At 39.4% G+C, this 21862-nt stretch overlaps 1 protein-coding gene across 1 annotated transcript in view; it reads right to left on the bottom strand.

Moving 5' to 3' along the window:
* The window catches only part of HEATR5B (HEAT repeat containing 5B), a 118379-nt gene that overhangs the window by 17615 nt on the left and 78902 nt on the right, over positions 1-21862 (bottom strand). Inside the window, 8 exon segments of the mRNA XM_017859688.1 lie at positions 1566-1832; positions 2796-2940; positions 4898-5025; positions 6606-6860; positions 8155-8351; positions 8353-8390; positions 13693-13872; positions 19366-19434. Of these exon segments, the coding sequence (XP_017715177.1) occupies positions 1566-1832; positions 2796-2940; positions 4898-5025; positions 6606-6860; positions 8155-8351; positions 8353-8390; positions 13693-13872; positions 19366-19434 (1279 nt within the window).

Genomic DNA, 21862 nt, shown 5'->3' with positions numbered 1-21862 from the left:
TATAATTCAATGCTTGAAAAAGAAAATAAGAAAGTGTCATAGCATTTCAAAGACAGAATTGGTATTTTCTTTCTTTTTTCAGCTAGCCTTGTTTTTATTACTTCTAATACTTCACCTATTTAATATTTCATGCCCTTTGCAATGAAAATGAAAAAGGAAGACAGAAAAACAGGAAAAAAACACTACCAGATATTGTGAGAAGCATCTGAGTAACTTGGTGAATTTTACAGCAATTGTAAGACATATAATCAATCCTCAGTGTACTAAAGTCAACCTAATCAAGCCAGAAAAGTACAAGGACTATTGGGGCAAGGAAAGAAGAAATGAAATAATCCTAGAATTTGCAACTAAAAATTCTAGGTCATGAAAATTCAACCTCCCACAAAAGGAAAAAATCCCTTCACCACTCTGACCTACAGCCATTGTAGCCTCTGCTTGTAAAACTCCAATGATGGAGAAGTCATTATTTTCAAATATGTAGGGTAACTCTAAAAGGTAGAAAGGTCTTCCTTGTGTTGAGCTGAAATTTACCTCTTTATCTACTGATACCGTTTTTACCTTCTAGATCAGGAATGTCTAATCTTTTGGCTTCCCTGAACCTCACCGGAAGAATTGTCTTGGGCCACACATAAAATACACTAACAGTAACAACAGCTGATGAGCCAAAAATAAAAAAAAAGTCCACGCAGAAATCTCATAATGTTTTAAGAAAGTTTTTGAATTTGTGTTGGTGAAATTCAAAGCCATGCTAGGCGGTGGGCTGGACAATCTTGTTCTGGATAAAACAAAGGGAAAGTCTACTTTTACATTCAACAGTTCTTCAATATCTGCAGCCAGCTGTTACTTTTTTTCAGCCATAATTTCTTTCAGTGTTCCTTAAAGTTGGCTGTCATTCTCCTCTGACCTTCTTGAGTTTTCTTTTTTCTTTCTTTTTTTTTTTTGAGACAAGAGTCTCCCTCTGTCGCTAAGGCTGGAGTGCAATGGCACGAACTCGGCTCACTGCAGCCTCTGCCTCCTGGGTTCAAGCAATTCTCCTGCCTCGGCTTCCTGAGTAGCTGGGATTACAGGCATGTGCCACCACACCCTGCTAAATTTTTTGCATTTTTAGTAGAGACGGGGTTTCACCATGTTGGTCAGGCTGGTCATGAACTCCTGACCTCAGGTGATCCACCCGCCTCAGCCTCCCAAAGTGCTGGGATTATAGGCGTGAGCCACCGCGCCTAGCCCTGAGTTTTTCTGTGTTGTTCAAGAGTAGCAACCAGATTGGAAAATAGAGTTTAGTTATTCCACTTTATGTCTATCTGCTGACACTGTCTTTCCTCAACCTGTAGTCCCATGTCTTATTTGAAACACACCTGGAAAGAGCACCTTAGGTTTGTGACTTTCTGAATCTTTAATCTTCATAGGCTCCTAAAGGTAGACAAAACCTTAAAAAAAGACCAGCTTCTTATTTCTCATTTGAGATTTAAGAGGAAACTAAGTTATTACAGCGCTTAAAATCAAAGGCAAGCTCATCTTTGTCTACTGTAATATAATGCATTTCCAAATACCGATCAATACCGTACCAGCGGGTGAACAAAGGGATGGTAAATCAGAGAGTATGGTAACTGTGGCTGCCACCAAACGAGCACTTTCTTCTGATAGTCGAGTTTTAGTGGCTATGTGACTTGGAGAGTCTGACACCTTGGTACTGAGATGTGGCATATGCCGTACTAAAATGAACATCAGCAGTTCCATAGTTGCAAACACAAGAGATTTTCCAGGAATGAGACCACCGCTGTCACCTCCTTCTCCCAATACAGTACAGGCCTCTTTTTCCATATCATCTTCATCTGAGGTAAAAGATAATTTGGTGAAATTTCCAACCAAAAAAAAGTACGTAAAACAACACAACAAGTATATTTAGGAAATTCCTTCAAAAGAATTTACAAGTAAATGCCTAACTGATGTCACATGTCTTTTTCTGTATCATTTTCTGCTTTCCTAGAATTCTGTGCATTGATCTGTCCTTAAAGGTAACAGACAGTTCATTTTTCACCTGGAAAATCTTTATCACATATTTTTATTGGGTATATATTTTGTAATAGAAATAACACATATGTTAGGTTGAACCAGATTAAACTGACAAAAGGTGAAAAACAGTCGACTCTCAGCAATTTCATTTGGTCCTTTCTAATGAAAATAAAATCAATTTCAAATCTTCTAAATGTATGATTATTATTTTTTTAAAATTAATAACTTCTGGCCAGGTGCTGTGGCTCAAACCTGTAATCTCAGCACTTTGGGATGCTGAGATGGACGGACCGCTTGGGCTCAGGGGTTCAAGACCAGCCTGGGTAACATGGCAAAAACCTGTCTCCACCAAAAATACAAAAATCAGCTGGGCGTTGTGGTGTGTGTCTGTAATCCCAGGTACTCTGGAGGCTGGGGTGGGAAGATCCTGGGAGTTTGAGGCTGCAGTAAGCCGAGATTGCACCACTGCACTTTAGCCTGGGCTCTTGAGAGTGAGACTGTCCCCCGCAAAAAAAAAAAAAAAATTAGCTGGGCTTGGTGGAGTGCGCCTATAGTCCCAGCTACTCAGAAGGCTAAGGCAGGAGGATCTTGAGCTCAGGAGTTAGAGACTACACTGAACTATAATCACATCATTGCGCTCCAGCTTGGGTGACAGAATGAGACCCTGTCTCTAAAAAAGAAAAGAAAAACTACAGAAGTATGTCCTGGCATTAATATTTAAAAAAATTTTTTTCAGTATAAAATAAGATTTACTTCAAGTTCGTGTAATTTCTACTGCTTACTTAGAGTGTTTCTTTTTTCTTGCAAATAATCCTGAGCAGCTCTTACTATCTGTTGTACAACTCCAGTAACCAACAGCTGGACAGATGATGGATTCCAGGTCAATAGGAGGCGGTGCAAAACACTCAGCAACTCAACACCTATTAGCTAATACAAATAAATACAAATACATTTAATTAATTTCAATGTCAAAGGATAAATTTATATTGTTAAAATCTGAGAAAATACATATGTAAAAAAAGAAACTGGGTAGCTAAAATTAAAATATAGGACTATGTAACAAATAAGAACATTGTAAAAATCTTGAGAAACGGTCACATTTTACCCCGATGTATATTTTCAAGCAACAAATGATTTATTATCTACATATTTAAATATGCTTTATATTCAAAGATGATCATTCTCGTATTGGAAGGAAATAATTGAGCTAAACAGTATTGCAGAGTCCAATGCGGCTAAAATTTATAATTTCTAACCTGAGCTGAATATCCAAGAATTTCTACAACCTCTGCTTACCAGAGATTGTAGAAATTTTTGGTGAGTTCCTCTTCTATTCACTTCAGTAACTACTACAAACTGTCACCACCCGCTTTAAGCTTCTACGCACAATCTTACACATCAAATCCATCCAACGAACCTAACTGAAATTTCAAAGAGGGGGAAAATGCTTAACTGCAACCAAAGCCACCTCTACCTCTTTCCTTAAGATCATGTGTTCAGCCTCTTATCTGGGGCTTAATCTGAGGTTAATCTTTCCTTAATCTGAGGTTAATCTTTCCTTATTTCCTATCCTATCCTATTTGACTTCCTAGGGATTCTTCAAGGGCTCTGATCATATCTCAAACGTTTTCAACTTCTCTCTCTAGTTAGGCTACTCTCCTCAGTATAATGACAATGCTCAAGTTTTTCTAATCTAATGTCCCCCCTGCACTCCCAAAGCCTCCAGATCCTTTTATCTACCCCATGTCCTCCTCTATGTATCTTGCTCCTTCCTTCCCCAGCCTAGATGCTTCCACTTCCTTTACTGTCTTATTCACTCCTTGATCTTCCTACTATCTGGCTACTAGTCACCTCAAACAATCCTCTGCGGGAAGTCACCAATAGTCTCCTCTAGATTCATTTCTGTGCTCATTTACTCTATTCTTTCTTTTGAGACTGTCTACCCTTCTTGAAACTCCTCCCTTGTCTTTGATAACTCTGTTCTCTTTTGGTTCTCCTCCAACCTCTCTAGTAGTTTCCACTGTTGATTTATTCCCTTCTTCTCAATTTTTAAATGCTATTTATCCTCAAGCTTCCAATCCTGCTCCTCTTTTCTTCTTCTTTTATTCAGCCTTCCTAGGCTAATGTACTTGTTACTTATCTGGAATTATGAAAAAAGCCTCAGAGCTGGCCTCCGTCACCCTTCGCATCTCTTACAAAGCAACCTACCTCTATGGGTTGACAGAATGATCCTTCTGAAATATAAAGTTAGTGACATCATTCCTCTACTTAAACATTTTTAATGATTCCCTATCACTTTCAGGATAGGGTTCAAACTCTTCTACATGTCATCAAGAAACCTTCATGATTTGGTCTTCACCTTGTTGTCCAGCCTCATCTAACAACCTCATGTTCCATTCATATCAGCCATAGTAAATGGCAATGCCCTTGAACTTGCCGTGTTCTCTCATGCCTCCTAGTGTTTCTATTCGCTATTCTTTCTGAGAGGAAAACCCATCCTGCTTGTGTTGCCTCACGAATTCCTCTTGAAGATTTGATTCAACCATTGCCCACGCTGAGAAACCATCCTTTGCTTTCCTATCACAACATCGGGCTCCTCCTCTCTATTCTCAGCCTTACATGCACTAAAATAGCACTTATCACACTGTACTTATCTCCTAATTCAGGCACAGTGAAACTGCTTTCACTATCTATAACCTCAAACCATGTTTGGGGCAGACCAGGCACAGAGTACAAGTAACTGGGTGAATAAATACAGGGAGTCAGTGTACTCATATCATGTTAAAATAGGATCCAATACAGAAAAAAATTCCATCCTTTTTTCCATTGTAAAGCAATACTCGGAAAAAAACACACAATTATCTGTCATAGCAATACACTGTACCTGATCTTCTGCGATATGGACTCGAGCATAAGGAGAGTCTAACAAGGTATGTAAGGCCTGTAGGCATGCTGTAACATGTTCAATGGGCTCTTCAGGTCTAGGGGAACAAAGAAACTGTATACTCACACCTGAAATGCACAAAATAAAAACATGTTTTTTCACTTATAAAACACTTTATGCTGTTTGATCCCATATTTCTTCTCTATTTATGTTTTTACAGATTACCTTAACGTATATTTATGTAATAATGCCTTAGAGTTCAAAATGGCTTCCAACTTAAGCAGCCAAGCTCAACACAAGGTTGTAGTTTTGCGATTAGGTTAATATTCAAATTAGCTATGTGTGAAACAAGGAATTCCCATGCCATCAGGTTGATTATGAAGATAATAAGTTTTTATTTCTAGGACTTTTAAAATAATACATTAAAAAAATTTACAAACATTATAAAATTGCTTTTCATTAAATGGTAGCCAAATAATTTTCATGTATACAAAGTTTTAAATGGCAAGTTATAGAGGCACAATGGGTATCATAGGAAACAACTGTTTTTAATTTACATAAGGGCAAAGTTAATGTTTTGGAAGTTTTTCACATTTTCACTTATGAGACCTACTGATGAATCCCATAATTACACTTTATTGTGTTCCTTTTCAACCCCAGAAAACATAAGATCACCAAAAGCTTCATTACAATGTATAAATTCTTTAGACAGAATCTTGCTCTGTCACCCAGGCTGGAGTGCAGTGGCCGGATCTCAGCTCACTGCAAGCTCCGCCTCCCGAGTTCATGCCATTCTCCTGCCTCAGCCTCCTGAGTAGCTGGGACTACAGGCGCCCGCCACCTCGCCCGGCTAGTTTTTTGTATTTTAGTAGAGACGGGGTTTCACTGTGTTAGCCAGGATGGTCTCAATCTCCTGACCTCGTGATCCGCCCGTCTCGGCCTCCCAAAGTGCTGGGATAACAGGCTTGAGCCACCGCGCCCGGCTACAATGTATACATTCTTAAATGTTAAAAAAGCATCTATAGTCAGGCACAGTGGCTCACGTCTGTAATCCCAGCACTTTGGGAGGCGGAGGTGGGCGGATCATCTGAGGTCAGAAGTTCGAGACCAGCCTGACCAACATGGAGAAACCCCATCTCTACTAAAAATACAAAATCACCCAGGCGTGGTGATGCATGCCCATAATCCCAGCTACTTGGGAGGCTGAGACAGGAGAATCGCTTGAACCCAGGAGGTGGAGGTTGCGGTGAGCCGAGATCACGCCATTGCAATCCAGCCTGGGCAACAAGAGTGAAACTCTGTCTCAAAAACAAACAAACAAACAAACAAAAGCATCTATAAAGCAATTTTACATTAGGATTCACTGAAATCTGCTTAAACGTTTTTTTCTTAATAGGATAACTGGTTAAGTGCCAAGTAAAACGAAAACAAGTTGTTGAATAAAAAACATATTAAGTTTTTTTACTGAAAATTATTAGATACTGCTCTGTGAATGAACATGACAGCTAAGTAGTTTCAGTAGTTTTTAATAATTTAATTTGTAGGTTAAAAATTCAATTAACAATTTCTAAGGTGAGGTGAAAAATCCTTTCACTTTTCGTTCTCTGAACTGTGCTATACTGCACAAAATCTTTCCATAGCTTTAAAATGAAAGATATTAATTTTCAGAAGTGATAAATCTTGAAATATGTTAATATAACAGACCTACCTAAAATCAGATGCATTCTGTCTTTGTTAATTTCTGGCAAAGATTTAGCACTACCCACTGCTCCTGATGCCTGGTTTAAACTGACAGATGTAGAACGTTTTTGTAAACCAGATATTGCTGCTGCTTCTGTAGACTCTGAGCACGTAAATCCTGTGCTATTTAACCAAAGTGCCACCGCATGGAGAATTGGGGCCCAGGAATTCCGATAGTGAAGTCTAGCTGTATCAATAGTTTCAGGGGTATAAAATGCTCCACCTGTAAAACAATCAAATCAATTAAAAACATTACCTTTTTTTTTTTTTTGAGAAGAAGTCTCGCTCTGCCACCCAGGCTGGAGTGCAGTGGTGTGATCTTGGCTCACTGCAACCTCCTCCTGCTGGGTTCAAGCAATTCTCCTGCCTCAGTCTCCTGAGTAGCTAGGACTACAGGCATGCGCCACCACACCCAGCTAATTTTTTGTATTTTTAGTAGAGATGGGGTTTCACCATGCTGGCCAGCCTGGTCTCGAACTCTCGATCCACCCACCTCAGACTCCCAAAGTGCTGGGATTACAGGTGTGAGCCACTGCGCCCAGCCAAAACATTACTAATATAAATGTTTGCTCATTTATGAACCACTAACAAAAATACCCGTTACATACAAAAGAGAAATCTAGCCAAAGGGCTTCTCCTCTTTATAAAGTCACCAAAAGTAACCCCTTTTCTGTAGCTGATGAACTGGAATACCTGTCTCTTCCTCACTGATGCTAGTTTTCCAGCCTTTCCTCTGCTACTGCTGATTTCACTAAGTATTCTTACCTTTCCTTACCCTGTTGTCACAGAATTTACCTCTTCATTGCTACCAGTGGCTCCTAACACCCTACTGTCTTCTCTTTCTACCATAACCAGGGAACTCCATTTCTTCCTTCTGTTTCTTTCTTCTCCTGCTAATCCTCTCCACCTCCTGTTGTTTCCACTACTAACACTGAGGACTTCCTCATCACTCCTTGCTATTATGACGGATTAAGGAAGGAAAAAAGAGGGTAGGGGAAACTCCATTATTCTTATCATTAATATACAGGAAGGAGAAGGGGTTCTTCGAGTAGGAACTGATAACACACTTTCTAAACAGAAAAAAATGTTGATGATTTCTATACTGATTTCAATAAGAAAACTAAAGTACAATTTGCAAAGCACTTTAGGAACATAATTTATTGGCACACTAGGAATCTGAAAGAGAATATGAAAATACACACATTGAACAGTACAGCAATATACATCTATGGTTATGCATAATGACTTGCTATCCATAGCTATTTAGAATACCCTAGCTCACACAGCTATTATTGTAACAGCGCTTGCTAATATGTTCGCTTCAGCCAACAAAAAAGCTCTATGCTATATCTTCCATCTACAAATTCAATATACAGTACGTACTCTGAGACATCAAACTTAAGTCACAGAATTTAAAGTGTTACTATAGTAACTGTTGTTGCTAGCCTATATCGTCTCTATTTTGTTTAACTACTACTTTGAACTCCATAAAAGTAAACTCAGAACGTAATACTTACCATCTGGAGGAAGCTGACTAGAAAATTCAGCTGGTAAAGTCAAGAGTGCATAATCTTTTAATGCTGCTAACCACAGGCGACTGAGTGTTGGCAGCTCGGGTTGTACCAGTGTTATTAAACTATCTGGTGGCAGTTCATCGATGGTACCATAGTCATCATCATCATCGTCAGTATTTTTAATTGCTCTTTTGGTTTTGACTCTGCTTCCTTTTAATATTCATAGCAACCACATATACCTAAGATGATATTTAGGAGGACAAAATAACAAGGCATAAGATAAAACAGTAAGATATTTTAAGTTATTATAAAAATACAGTTAAATCATCAAAGATAACTGGGTATAGATATTAGAAAGTATACTTTGGCCAGGTGCGGTGGCTCACGCCTGTAATCCTAGCATTTTGGGAGGCTGAGATGGGTGGATCACGAAGTCAAGAGATGGAGACCATTCTGGCCAACATAGTGAAACCCTGTCTCTATGAAAAATACAAAAATTAGCCGGGCGTGGTGGTGGGCACCTGTAGTCCCAGCTACTCCGGAGGCTGAGGTAGGGGAATCACTTCAACTCAGGAGGTGGAGGCTGCAGTAAGCCGAGATCGCCCCACTGCACTCCAGCCTGGCGACATAGTGAGATCTGTCTCAAAAAAAAGAAAAAAAAAAAAAAAAAAAGAAAGTATATACTTTGATTGGGTAGGTGGCTCAAGCCTGTAATCCCAGCACTTAGAGAGGCTGAGAATCACTTGAAGCCACGAGGTCAAGACCAGCCTGGGCAATATAGCAAGACCCTATCTCTACAAAAAATAACAAAAATACTAGCCAGGCATGGTGGCACATGCCTGTAGTCCCAGCTACTTGGGAGGCTGAGGCAGAAGGATCGCTTGAGCCCAGGAGTTCAAGGTTCCAGTGAGCTATGATCATGCCACTGCACTTCAGCCTGGGCACCAGATTTGAGATCCTGTCTCAAAAAAAGAAAAGTATATACAACTCCATGATTTCCTGATAAACACAAAAGAATAATTCCATTTGCTTTGGAGGTATTTTTCTTAAAAAACTGATCTGACTTCTGACTTCCTCTGATGGCATGTTCCTTGAGTAGGCTTCTCGGAGTTTTTTCTGGCTTCCCTCATTCTACTTGACAAAGCACCCCCCCCTTTTTTTTTTTGCCACAGGGTATAACTCTTTTTCTGCCTCCACCTTCCTAGACTTATTAGACAACCAGGCATTCAAAGTAAGCAGCTGAGAGGCGAAAAGAGACATCAGAAAGGATTTCCATAAATATCCTTCTGAACTCCTCCTTACACAGACCTTAAATGATATTTTGCAATCTAGCCTTTACAACAGATAGCCTGGCCAATATAATCTGCTAGTCACATACATATATCCTTTCTCTCTAGTTTGTGAGCCAAAAAGACATAAAAGCAACTTTCCTAAAATATAATTTCAAAGATTCTTCTTTGTTGAATCATATTTATTTTCCTTTGTTTTTATAATACATTTAGGCTTTGGCAACTGGCACATACAAAGCTGAATAGCGTATTAATGAGAAAACAAAAAACAAAGGAATGACAGCAAGCAAGAAAAGAATTACGCTAGATAAACATCTTGAGAAAACTGTCTTCCCTCCACAGTGTTATGTCCATTGTATCTAACGAGAAAGCCTAAGTACGGTATCCATATAGGCACACTGCAAGTTTCTTGATGAGAAGCACTGTCTTACCCCTATTCCTACACTGAGCAGACTTATAGCACAGAGAAAATATACAGTAATTGACTAAATTCTAAAATAGGGACTTCGGCTCTCCAAAGTTACGAATATATCATAGTCATATCTTCTAGTGATTACATGCTTGTTTTCTCCCCTAAATTTGTTACAACACATTTTTTTTTTTTTTCTTTTTTTAGATGGGAGTCTCGATCGTAATCCAGGCTGGGAGTGCCAGTGGCGCGATCTCAGCTTTTACTGCAAAACCTCCATCTCCCAGGTTCAAGTGATTCTCCTGTCTCAGAACTCCCGGGTAGCTGATTACACAACCACCGACGCCAAAACTAATTTTTGTTTTTAGTAGAGTCAGGGCTTCACCATGTTGGCCAGGCTGGTCTCAAATCCTGACCTCAGGTGATCCATCTTTCCTCAAGGCCTCCCGAAGTGCCCAGCCACTAAACATTTTTAAAAGAAAAATTTGTCACGATTAAGCACTCTTAAGTATATTCCAAGCCTTCACTCATCAATCCTTACTTAGGTAGGCACCTTTTGCTTTGATTGTTATTGTTCTAAGACTGGAAGCAAAAAAAAAAAACCAAAAAAAACAAAAACATACATTAGTTTTGCTTTCAGAATTTCACAGGCGCAATATTATAATGGAGAGGAAAAGTGAAAAAGTGCTTAAAAGAAGAAACTTTTAAATACTGGTTTTAATATTATCTTTCATAAAGATAATCTTTTAAATTATTTATTCTTCTAGTATACTCCTTACCGTGGCGTGGCAGTGTCTGGGTACCCTAATGAACACCGCGCAGTTACGCAATGAATGCATGAATCTCAGGGAACCATCACAGATAAAACGCGCATCTTAGCCTGGGGAGTGTGCAGAAAGGTGCAAGACGTTTTTAGGGACAGAAGCTTCACTGCTCACGGCAAGATGCGAAAGGAGCTTACAGGGCAGAGGGATAGCCAGGAGCAAGAGCACAGAAATAGGAAAACTGCATGGTAAAATCTAAGTAAAGAGCAAGTTTCTCATATTAGGACTGAAGCACAGGTTATAGCTGGAAGTGTTGAAGTTTTTTACTCTGCAGGCAATGGGGGAAAGCAAGGGCTGTCACTGTAAGACTTAAGCGTTATGTATGCATTTTTTCCTCAACATTAATTTATTTTATAATCATGCCTATAAAAAAGTTGGAAAAAAAGAGCTTAAAAAATGCCTTCATAACCTCAATTTCTGGGGCCCGTTTTTAATATTCTTCTTTGCTAAAGTGTAATTTTGTGTACAGGAGATTCTCGATTTAGTTGGGTGTGGTTTTTTTTTTTTTTTTTTTTTTTTTTTTTTTTGAGATGTGCAGTTTCTCGCCTCAGTTGCCCAGCTGGCAGCTGCAGTGGTCGGCATCTCAGCTCACTGGCAGCTCCGCCCTCCCGGGTTTTACGTTCATTTCTCTGCCTCAGCCTCCTGAGTAGCTGCGGACTACAGGCGGCCCGCCACCGCCTCGCCCGGCTTAATTTTTTTATTTTTTAAGTAGAGACGGAGTTTCACCCGGTTACCCCAAGGATGTTCTCGATTTCCTGACCTCCGTGATCCGCCCGTCTCGGCCTCCCAAAGTGGCTGGGATTACCAAGGGCTTGGAGCCAACCGCGGGGCCCGGGGCCCAATATTCATTATTTTAATGACTTACAAGGTGGGATGACCCCATGATGTATTCCACCAGTTTTCCCCCCACAGTGAATTTATTAATTACCTTCTTCATTCTTTACCTTTAGGCATTGGAATCTTAGGGAAAGATGAAATACCAGGGGGGCCTTTTGAAGACAAAATATTTCATTTCTCATGTTAATAAATAATGTTGCAAGTAAACATTTTTGTAAACTACCTCTTTTCCATATTTTGGAATATTTTTCACTAGGAAAATATTTTAGACTCTGAATAGGACCATGCCAAAATGGCTTTCTAAAAAAGGGTCTTTATTTTACATTGCTAACCCCTGAATATATGAGAATATAGCTTTTCAGATCTATTTTAAAATAAATTTTAGGCTTATTTTCTTATAAATATTACACAAAAAAGGAAAAAAATCAGAAACATAAGCAAAATGAAAATTAAAACCACACATAATCCTACTACTCAGATACAATGCTGTTAACAGTCCAGACAGTTATGTAAACATACTCACAGTTTTTTACATAATAATATGTGTGTGTGTGTGTGTGTGTGTATAATTTCTACCCCAATTTTCTAGTCACTTAATATCATCTTTCAAGATCAAGAAATACATTTAGGTTACTTCCACTTTTTTGTGAATAATAACACCATAACAAATACCCTTGTAGCAGAACTTGTGTGCATATCCTTAAATATTCCTGAGAATAAAGTTGTCGACAAATGTGTGCAGTTTTTTAATTAATTAATTAATTTTTTTGAGACATAGTCTCACTCTTGTTGCCCAGGCTGGAGTGCAATGGCGCGATCTCAGCTCACTGCAAACTCTGCCTCCCAGGTTCAAGCAATTCTCCTGCCTCGCCTCCCAAGTAGCTGGGATTACAGGCATGCGCCACCATGCAGGTTAATTTTCTATTTTTAGTAGAGACAGGGTTTCACCATGTTGGCCAGGCTGGTCTTAAACTCCTGACCTCAGGTGATCCACCTGCCTCAGTCTCCCAAAGTGCTGGGATTACAGGCGTGAGCCACTGTGCCTGGCCTATGTATGCAGTTTTAGAGGATGTACAGAGGAAGGTGCTGAAGATTCAAAGAGGAAGAGTTGACAGCACTGAGCTTCACACAGCCTCTTCCTCACCCTCATGCCTAACTGGTATCTCCTCCTATCTTCCATGTTTCAGTGTAAACATCGTTTTCTCCAAAAAGACTACTTCTGAGCCTCCAGTCTATTGTAAGTGCCTCTGCTATGTGTTTCAAAACACTTCGTATTTATCCTATGATAATACTCCTTACCCTTTGTTGCATCTACTTGATTACCAGTTTGTGTTGCTCAGCAAATGTAGTATATCTCACCCCCGTACTCTCAACTGCTAACCTGACAGAGCTGAAGCTAAATAACACTTTGTTGAATGAATCAGAGGGTGGGAAGTAAGGGAATGAGAAAAGTTTAGTCTTAGATTAGTGGAAAAGCTTAAAATAATTATAATTCCAATAGTCTTCCCTTAAACGTGGTTTTACTTTCTGTGGTTTCAGTTACCTGTTGCTGAATAATACCACGAAAATAGGGAAGTGAGATACTGAGCTGGTAGAGGAAGGAATTAGTTACTTCAATACTGGAGGGCAGATGATAAGAATTCTATAGCAACTGGCAGAAGGAATTTAGAAAAGTGAATTTAAAACAATGTAATTATATATTTTTTTAAAGTGACTGTGAGAATGAAAAAGGTAAAACTAGCTATTAAAAAACAAAATAAGCTGGGCACTGTGGTGCGTGCCTGCAGTCCCAGCTACTCGGAAGGCGGCGGCAGGAGGACTGTTTGGGCCCAGGAGTTCAAGCCCAGGCTGGGCCACAAAGACCCTACCTTAAAAAAAAACAAACAAAACCCCTATGGCCTCAATATCAAGGTGGCAAGTCTCCTGAAATTTAATCAACGAAAAGATTTTTGGCATAAAATATTTTCTATTATTTATATTTGTGAGTTTTTCCTACCTAATTTCCTCATATTATGTAGGACAGCCCTTCCTCAATACAGAGGTTTTCAGTAAACTGATTAACATATTTTCAAAAGTATTCCATATCATGGGACAAAATTTTTTTTACCAACAGAAGTAGGGGAACATTTTCTCATGGATGAACAAATGGGTCAAAAACAATAGGTTGCGGTTTAGTCATTACCTCTGCCCAAGCTTTGAGAACAGCCAGTTTTTCCATGGTTGTGGCACTCTCTCGGTACAGCTGGCTGGAAGATCCTTTTCCAGCCTGAACTTTGTCCAGAGAAGAAACAAGAAGATTGTGTACTCGACGGAGATCATTGAGATCACTGACAACTCCACTTCCAATCCATGTACTACATACCTAGACAAAGAGAATTCAAAAACTTTTGTGTAAAAAAAATTAACACTGTATAAGAAAATGGAATAAATGATTTTTTTCCTAGCAGATAAAACACAAAAGAAAACCAAAGAAAGAAGTAAAATAAACTACCCAATGCTATGCTTTGATGATGATGATGATGATGATTTTGAAACGGAGTCTCGCTCTGTCACCCAGGCTGGAGTGCAGTGACGTGATCTCGGGTCACTGCAAGCTCCGCCTCCCAGGTTCAAGCAATTCTCCTGCCTCAGCCTCCCAAGTAGCTGGGACTACAGGCGCCCACCACCACGCCTGGCTAATTTTTGTATTTTTAGTAGAGATGGGGTTTCATCATGTTAGCCAGGATGGTCTTGATCTGCTAACCTTGTGATCTGCCTGCCTCAGCCTCCCAAAGTGCTGGTATTACAGGCATGAGCCACCGTGCCCGGCTGATATTTTTATATCAATGGTAAGCACAGATTTTATTGTTCTCCTATGTAGAAAACAAAATAGGACTTACTTAACATGTTTCCACTGTGTACTTTAACAAAAATGTTAACAGAAATAATTTTCCACCCAGTTCAGTCTTGAATAATTCTTCAACAAAATTTCTGCTTACCACAGGCAAAGGGTTATGCTAGCTGCTATGAAGGGGACTTAAAAAAAAAAGAAAAAAAAAAGAGGCTGGGTGCGGTGGCTCACGCCTGTAATCCCAGCACTTTGGGAGGCCGAGTCAGGCAGATCACGAGGTCAGGAGATTGAGACCATCCTGGCCAACATGGTGAAACCCTGTCTCTACTAAAAATACAAAAATTAGCTGGGGGTGTGAGTGGTGGCGCATGCCTGTAATCCCAGCTGCTCGGGAGGCTAAGGCAGGAGAATCGCTAGAACCAGGGAGCCAGAGGTTGCGGTGAGCCGAGATCACGCCACTGCACTCCAGCCTGGCGACAGAGCGAGACTCCACCTCAAAAAATAAAAAGGAAGAGGAAAAAAAAATCTAGTCCCTACCCTCAAGTAAGAAAACACAGATTGAATGAACACACGGGAATGTTTTACCACTGTAATACGACACTTAAAGACAGACAAGGGAGAGATTAATTCTAGCAGGAGAAATGGGAATGTTTAGGTGTTAAGAGGGTTTGTGTGTATAGACATAGGACAGTTACATGAGGAAGAAATGTGATTAGGAAAGTTAACTGGGATTAGATTAAGGTAAAATTTAAATTCCATGGAAAATGAATTCACACTCATTCTGTAAGCAATTGTGAGTTTCTATGGCTTCTGGACAGGAGGATCATATTATTAGAATTGTGCTTTAGGAAAACTGTTCCAGTACTTATGTGTAAGAAAAAATGTATATAGATAGTAAGTAATATGTTAAGTGTCTTCAACAATACCATAGAACAGAGAGGATATGGATCAAACTGGGAATGGAATAAAAAAGGAGAGGCATCTGAGACAGACTTGTAGTTAGAAATCCCAGGATATGGAAACCAATTAGCTATTTTAGGGGAAGGGTGAAGGGAGATACAAAAAGAGTAAGGAATCAACAATTGCCAAATGCTGATTGTTGAAGCTTCTGACTTGAATGGAAGGAAGGTGATACTACTGCTTTACGGGGATGATAGGGAACAAAGGAAACGAAGTGGAGATGAGAAGTGAGAGAGCATGATTTTAATTTTGAACATTTTTACATGCTGAGTTCAAAGTGCCACTAAGAGACTTGTGGAAAGATATTCAGCAGGCAATGAAAAACTTGGGTCTGGATTTCAGGAGCAAGTTCAAGGGTAATTACATAACCCTAGGAATTCCCACACAAAGGTGATAACTAAAGTATTATTAGTTAATTTTTTTTCAAGGACAGGTTTAAAAAAAAAAAAAGCCTTAAAGCCAGACCAGATGGAATACAGTTACACTTAAGGGACAAGTAGAATAAGAATAAAGAAATTGAAAAGAAAACACCAGAAAAACAAAAGAAAAAGCAGGCAAGTGCAGTGCCAATGGAGCCAAGGGAAGAATTTCAGGAAGGAAGGGGTGGTCTCATAGTGTCAACTTTATCAACAATAATTACATGCCCTTACTTTCTTATCTGAAATCCTTGGACCAAGATTTTTTTCAGAGTTCACAACTTTTGGGTAAAAGGTAATAAGGTACCTGAACCTCATTAAAGAATACACCTAGCAAGATGTGTGGCAGCACCCCATAATTAGCACATAGATGTATCTGCAACAAAATGTATTACAAATCACAATAAGAAAGATTAACCAACCAATGCTACAATCTCACGTAGCTTCACATCAGAGCCAAATGAGTACAAGTCAGCTCAGGTTTTGCTGCCAAATAAATGATAAAAAAAGCTTTTGGTTTTCACAGCATTTGGGTTTCAAATCATGGCTAATGGACTTGAGTTCCTACATTGAAAACGTTTTAAAAGTTAAGAGTAAGTATTTATATCAAATTTTATTCTCAAAGAATTCAAAACTAATTTTAATAAAATTAATAAGGACATTTTTAACTGATTGTTACCAATTAAGGACATATGATGGCAAAATTTAAAATGCCAGTCAAAACTGCTGAAAAATAATTAAATTTAAAGTGAAAAGAAATTAAATATGAATGTGAAAAGAAAGAGTTGTTACTCCTAAGGAAACTAAAGAACATATGGGAAAGATTTGATAAATCTGTGAAATTTGGTAGAAATATAAAAGTTGGGGAAAATTATAAAGATTAGGAATTCGGCACTAAGCTTTCTTTGCAAAAACCTAAGTACTTTCTTCACATTAAAGAATCAGAAACTAGGCCGGGCACGGTGGCTCATGCCTGTAATCCCAGCACTTTGGGAGGCCGAGGTGGGTGGATCACCTGAGGTTACGAGTTAGAGACCAGCCTGGCCAACATGGCAAAACCTCATCTCTACTAAAAATACAAAAATTAGCTGGGCATAGTGGCACACACCTGTAATCCCAGCTACTTGGAAGGCTGAGGCAGGAGAATCACTTGAACCCGGGAGGTGGAGGTCACAGGGAGCCAAGATCACACCACCGCACTATAGCCTGGGCAACAAAGGGAGACTATGTCTCCAAAAAAAAAAAAAAAAAAAAAAACAGGTGTGGTGGCTCACACATGTAATCCCAGCACTTTGGGAGGCTTAAGGTGAGTGGATCACCTGAGGCCACGAGCTCAAGACCAGCCTGGCCAACATGGTAAAACCCCATCTCTACTAAAAATACAAAAAATTAGTTGGGCATCGTGGCGTACACGTGTAATCCCAGCTACTCAGGAGGCTGAGACAGGAGAATCACTTGAACCTGGGAGGTGGAGGGTGCAGTGAGCCAAGATCAAGCCGCAGTACTCCAGCCTGGACAAGAGCAAAACTTTGTCTCAAAAAAAAAAAAAAAAAAAATCTGAAAGTAGAATCACAGATAATGCATTATGGAGTTTATTTATGAAGAATGACAAAGTAGCACTGAATTAGTAAAATAATATTCAGAGAAAAGACTTTGCCCTACATCAAAAGACTGCTGAATGAATGTACATTTAAAAGTTTTATGCTGAAATGAAATATTTAAGTATGCATTATGTTCATGATCTGACCCTACTTTAAATAATTTTTGATTGATCCACTGATTACTGTACCCGGTTGTGTGACAACTGAGGGTCCTTCTTATAATCGAAGAGTTACCCTGATTTTAACGTTTCTTAACATGACATTCGTTCTAACAAACAGGCGAGGATATCATGTAGGCCAACTCCTTACTTTCCTTTAAGGAAAGGAAATTGTAACCTACAGCTTTACCTGTTAGGAAACCAGGTTGCCTCCCAGCAATAGAAGGAAAGGAGGTCACAAATTTAAGCCTGCCACTAGAAAAAAGGAAACTTCTTATAAAAAAACGCAGCTAGGGCCACAAAAGAAATAAGTTTAAGGCAAATTCAATACTCACATACAAGATAAAATTCTAATAGCCTTTGCTTTTCTAATGATCAGGAGCATTGTAGGAGATTTTGTCTGCTTAAATGCTGTGCTCTGAAACATAATCACGATACACTTATTTACATATGGACAGTAATTTTTTGATATTTGTGTGGCAGTATCCCAAACCAAATTACCTAGTTGAACTTGAAGGTGTGCACCATGATCCAGAGACCTATCTCTTATCAACAACGTTTCTTCTCTCTCTGGTCTCCTGTCAGTGAAAAGAGTTAATTTCTCTGAAGACTGCCTACCATTAAGGTTTCAGAGATATCAATCTCAAAACTGGAAGGAAGGGGCAAACTCGTATTCAGCTACAGAGAGAATAAAGTCAGAATTTTAAACCTATTATTGCAGAATCTTCTCTGCATAGAGGTTACATGAAGCTTGGCCATGGATTCTAAGCAAAAATGACGGACCACAGCACTGTACTCCAGAAAACTAGGAAGAAGAGAGTTGCTTCTCTTCTGTCTTTAGGTAAGCAGACAAATAACCTGATTTCCTAAAAGATTAGAGCTTAATACATGAATCCTTTTTCAAACTGAAGCATATGAAAAAGAGAAACTGATTAAAGGCATAAGAAAATACACGTCTTTTGGGGGCTGGGAGCGGTGCCTCATGCCTGTAATACCAGCACTTTGGGAGGCCAAGGCTGGGGGATCACAAGATCAGGAGTTTGAGACCTGCCTGACCAACATGTGAAACACTGTCTCTACTAAAAATACAAATATTAGCTGGGTATAGTGGCGGGCGCCTGTAATCCCAGCTACTCAGGAGGTTGAGGCAGGAGAACTGCTTGAACCCGGGAGGAGGAGGTTACAGTGAACCGAGATCACACGCCACTGCACTCCAGCCTGGGCGAGAGAGCAAGACTCAGCCTCCAAAAAAAAAGAAAATGTGCCATTTTTTGGTGGTATTTTTTTGAGCCTTCTCAGATATAATAAGGTGAGAATAATTCCCTGGGATTAATTTTGCAATGAAATGTCTATATTGTGAAATTCTCTTTAGGATGATTTAATACCCACAAACTAGCAAAATTTTCATAATGTGTGGTCAAAAACAATGTTTCAACCACAATGTTTATTACCTAATTATTATTTCATCATTTCATACAGAATAAAAAGGAAAACTGCCACTGTTGTATTTCCAAGATAAAAATATTACTTAGTTTTGCTCTTTTTTTTTTTTTTTGAGACAGGGTCTCGCTCTGTTGCCCAGGCTGGAGTGCAGTGGTGCAATCTTGGGTCATTGTAGCCTTGACCTCCTAGGCTCAAGATATCCTCCAACCTCAGCCTCCCGAGTAGCCTGGACTACAGGTGTATGTCACCATGCCCAGCTAATTTTTGTATTTTTTTGTAAAGATGGGGTTTCCCCATGATGCCCAGGCTGATCTCAAACGCCTGGGTTCAAGCGATCCTCCCATGTTTGTCTCCCAAATTTTTCTCTATTCTTTCACACAAGTTAAATGCTAAGATATCTATGAATTTATAGAAGACAACTATACAAAGTCCCATTTTTCTCCTTACCTGGCAAGCTTTCGCTATTATATCTGATGGTGTATCTTGTGAAAAGGCTGGTCTTAGAGCAGCTCCCACCTAGAAAAATAAATAAAGCATTTTATTTTTTATTTTTATTTTTTGAGACAGGGTCTTACTCTGTCACCCAGGCAGGAATGCAGTGGTGCGACCTTGGCTCATCGCAACCTCTGCCTCCCAGGCTCAAGCAATTCTCCTGCCTCAGACTCCTGAGTAGCTGGGATTACAGGCGTGTGCCACTACCGCCAGGCTAATTTTTGTATTTTCAGTAGAGACAGGGTTTCACCATGTTGGCCTGGCTGGTCTTGAATGCCTGACCTCAAATGGTCCACCCTCCTCGGCCTCCGAAAGTGCTGGGATTCCAGGTGTGAGTCACAGCGCCTGGCCCAAGGCATTTTTTTTTTAAAGGTGGTCGGGCGCGGTGGCTCAAGCCTGTAATCCCAGCACTTTGGGAGGCTGAGACGGGCGGATCACAAGGTCAGGAGATTGAGACCATCCTGGCTAACACGGTGAAACCCCCTCTCTACTAAAAAATACAAAAAAATAGCCGGGCGTCTGTAGTCCCAGCTACTCGGGAGGCTGAGGCAGGAGAATGGCGTGAACCCAGGAGGCGGAGTTTGCAGTGAGCTGAGATCGCGCCGCTGCACTCCAGCCTGGGCGACAGAGCGAGACTCCGTCTCAAAAAAAAAGAGAAAATTGCGTGTGCCTACAATTTGAGGGATTGCATTGGGAGTTATACCTGATATAAATGACGAATTGATGGGTGCTGACGAGTTGATGGGTGCAGCACACCAACATGGCACAAGTATACATATGTAACAAACCTGCACGTTATGCACATGTACCCTAGAACTTAAAATATAATAAAAAAAAAAAAAAAAAAGGTAAGTAGTAAATATAAAGCCTCTTGTGTGTTTGGAGATGAAAACACACAAAACACTTCTATGTTCCTTTCCTTTTTATGACCTCTCCCTTATTTCTTTTCATTTATAATAAACTCAGTCATACCCTTTTTCTTTTGCTTTCCAGGTTATCATTATCAAATCTATATGAATGTTATATCAAGTAGACAATAATCTTTTTTTCTCATTTTGTTTCATACTAAACAGGATTTTCTGACAAAGTCACGTTATCAGACATACCAAAAATTGCTATTGTTAGATTTTTTTTCTGTCTATATTTTTCTAAACCTATTTCTAACAGTATTTACCTTATGAGTCAATCTCCTATCTGGATCAATTTCTTTAAATAACTGAGTAGTACTAAAGATTTACGGTCACTCCATGACCCTAGAGGTCATTTAACCTCAAAAGGAGATGCTTTAAAAAGCTGCTCAAAAATATTAATTTATGCATTTTTGTTGTATTAATAAGTAGAGGAATATGAGCTTTTGTTTTAAATAAGCCCACATCAGTCATAGATTCTTAGCTATATTAGATACAACAAGTATAAGTTGAATACAGGAGTAAGATGTAGTCAGCTCCTACGTTGAGATATTCTTCCCTTATAACAGAGATCCAGTTGGTCAGGTATATCGATAGTAGTTAGGAAATGAATCGAGACTCCCTCTCTATGACTAAAGACAGATGGTAATTGATCACAATATGTGAGCCAGTATTGGATTCTGTACTGGTAGAGAAAGAATACTATATGAAATAGGTTACTGGGTTGACTGACACAACTGGAATATGACAGATTATGTAAAAGTAGTATATCAATGTTGAATTTCTTGAGGTTACCTATTCTGTAGTCATATAAGACAATGTTCTTGTCCTTTGAAAATATAGTCTAAAATGCTCAAGGGTAAAAGCACATGATTTAAATAATTTATTTTTAAATGATTTAGAAAAAAAACTGTGTAGGGGGAAGAAAGAGAGAATCATTGTTAAAGCATGTGAGGCAAAATGAACAATTGGCAAATATGAATATGGGTTATAAGGTAGTTTTTTATTTTATTCTTGCAGCTTTTCTGTAAATTTGATTTCTTTTTTTTCTTTTTTTTCTCTTTTTGAGACGGAGTCTTGCTCTCCTGTCCTGCAGGCTGGAGTGAAGTGGTGGGATCTCGGCTCACTGCAACCTCCACCTATCAGTTTCAAGTGATTCTCCTTCCTCAGCCTCCCAAGTAGCTGGGATTACGGGTGTGTGCCACCATGCCTGGCTAATTTTTGTATTTTTAGTAGAGACGGGATTTTGCCATGTTGGCCAAGCTGGTCTCGAACTCCTGACCTCAGGTGATCCACCCGCCTCGGCCTCCCAAAGTGCTAGGATTACAGGCGTGAGCCACCACGCCCAGCAATAGCATTTTTTTTCTTTCTTTTTTTTGAGATGGAGGCCTCCTAAAGTTCTGGGATTACAGGCATAAGTCACCGCCCTCAGCTGGCGATATCATTTCTACATAAAAAGTTTTTTAAAAAACCCACCATTTCAATAGGTTGGGTATTTGGGAGTAAACAATTGTGTACAGGTTTTCTTTTTTTTTTTTTTTTTT

The sequence above is a fragment of the Rhinopithecus bieti genome, unplaced genomic scaffold (assembly GCF_001698545.2).
Source record: "Rhinopithecus bieti isolate Rb0 unplaced genomic scaffold, ASM169854v2 scaffold_51154, whole genome shotgun sequence".
NCBI lineage: Eukaryota > Metazoa > Chordata > Mammalia > Primates > Cercopithecidae > Rhinopithecus > Rhinopithecus bieti.
The sequence above is the reverse complement of the archived record's forward strand: the minus strand, read 5'-3'. Positions and strand labels throughout refer to the sequence as shown.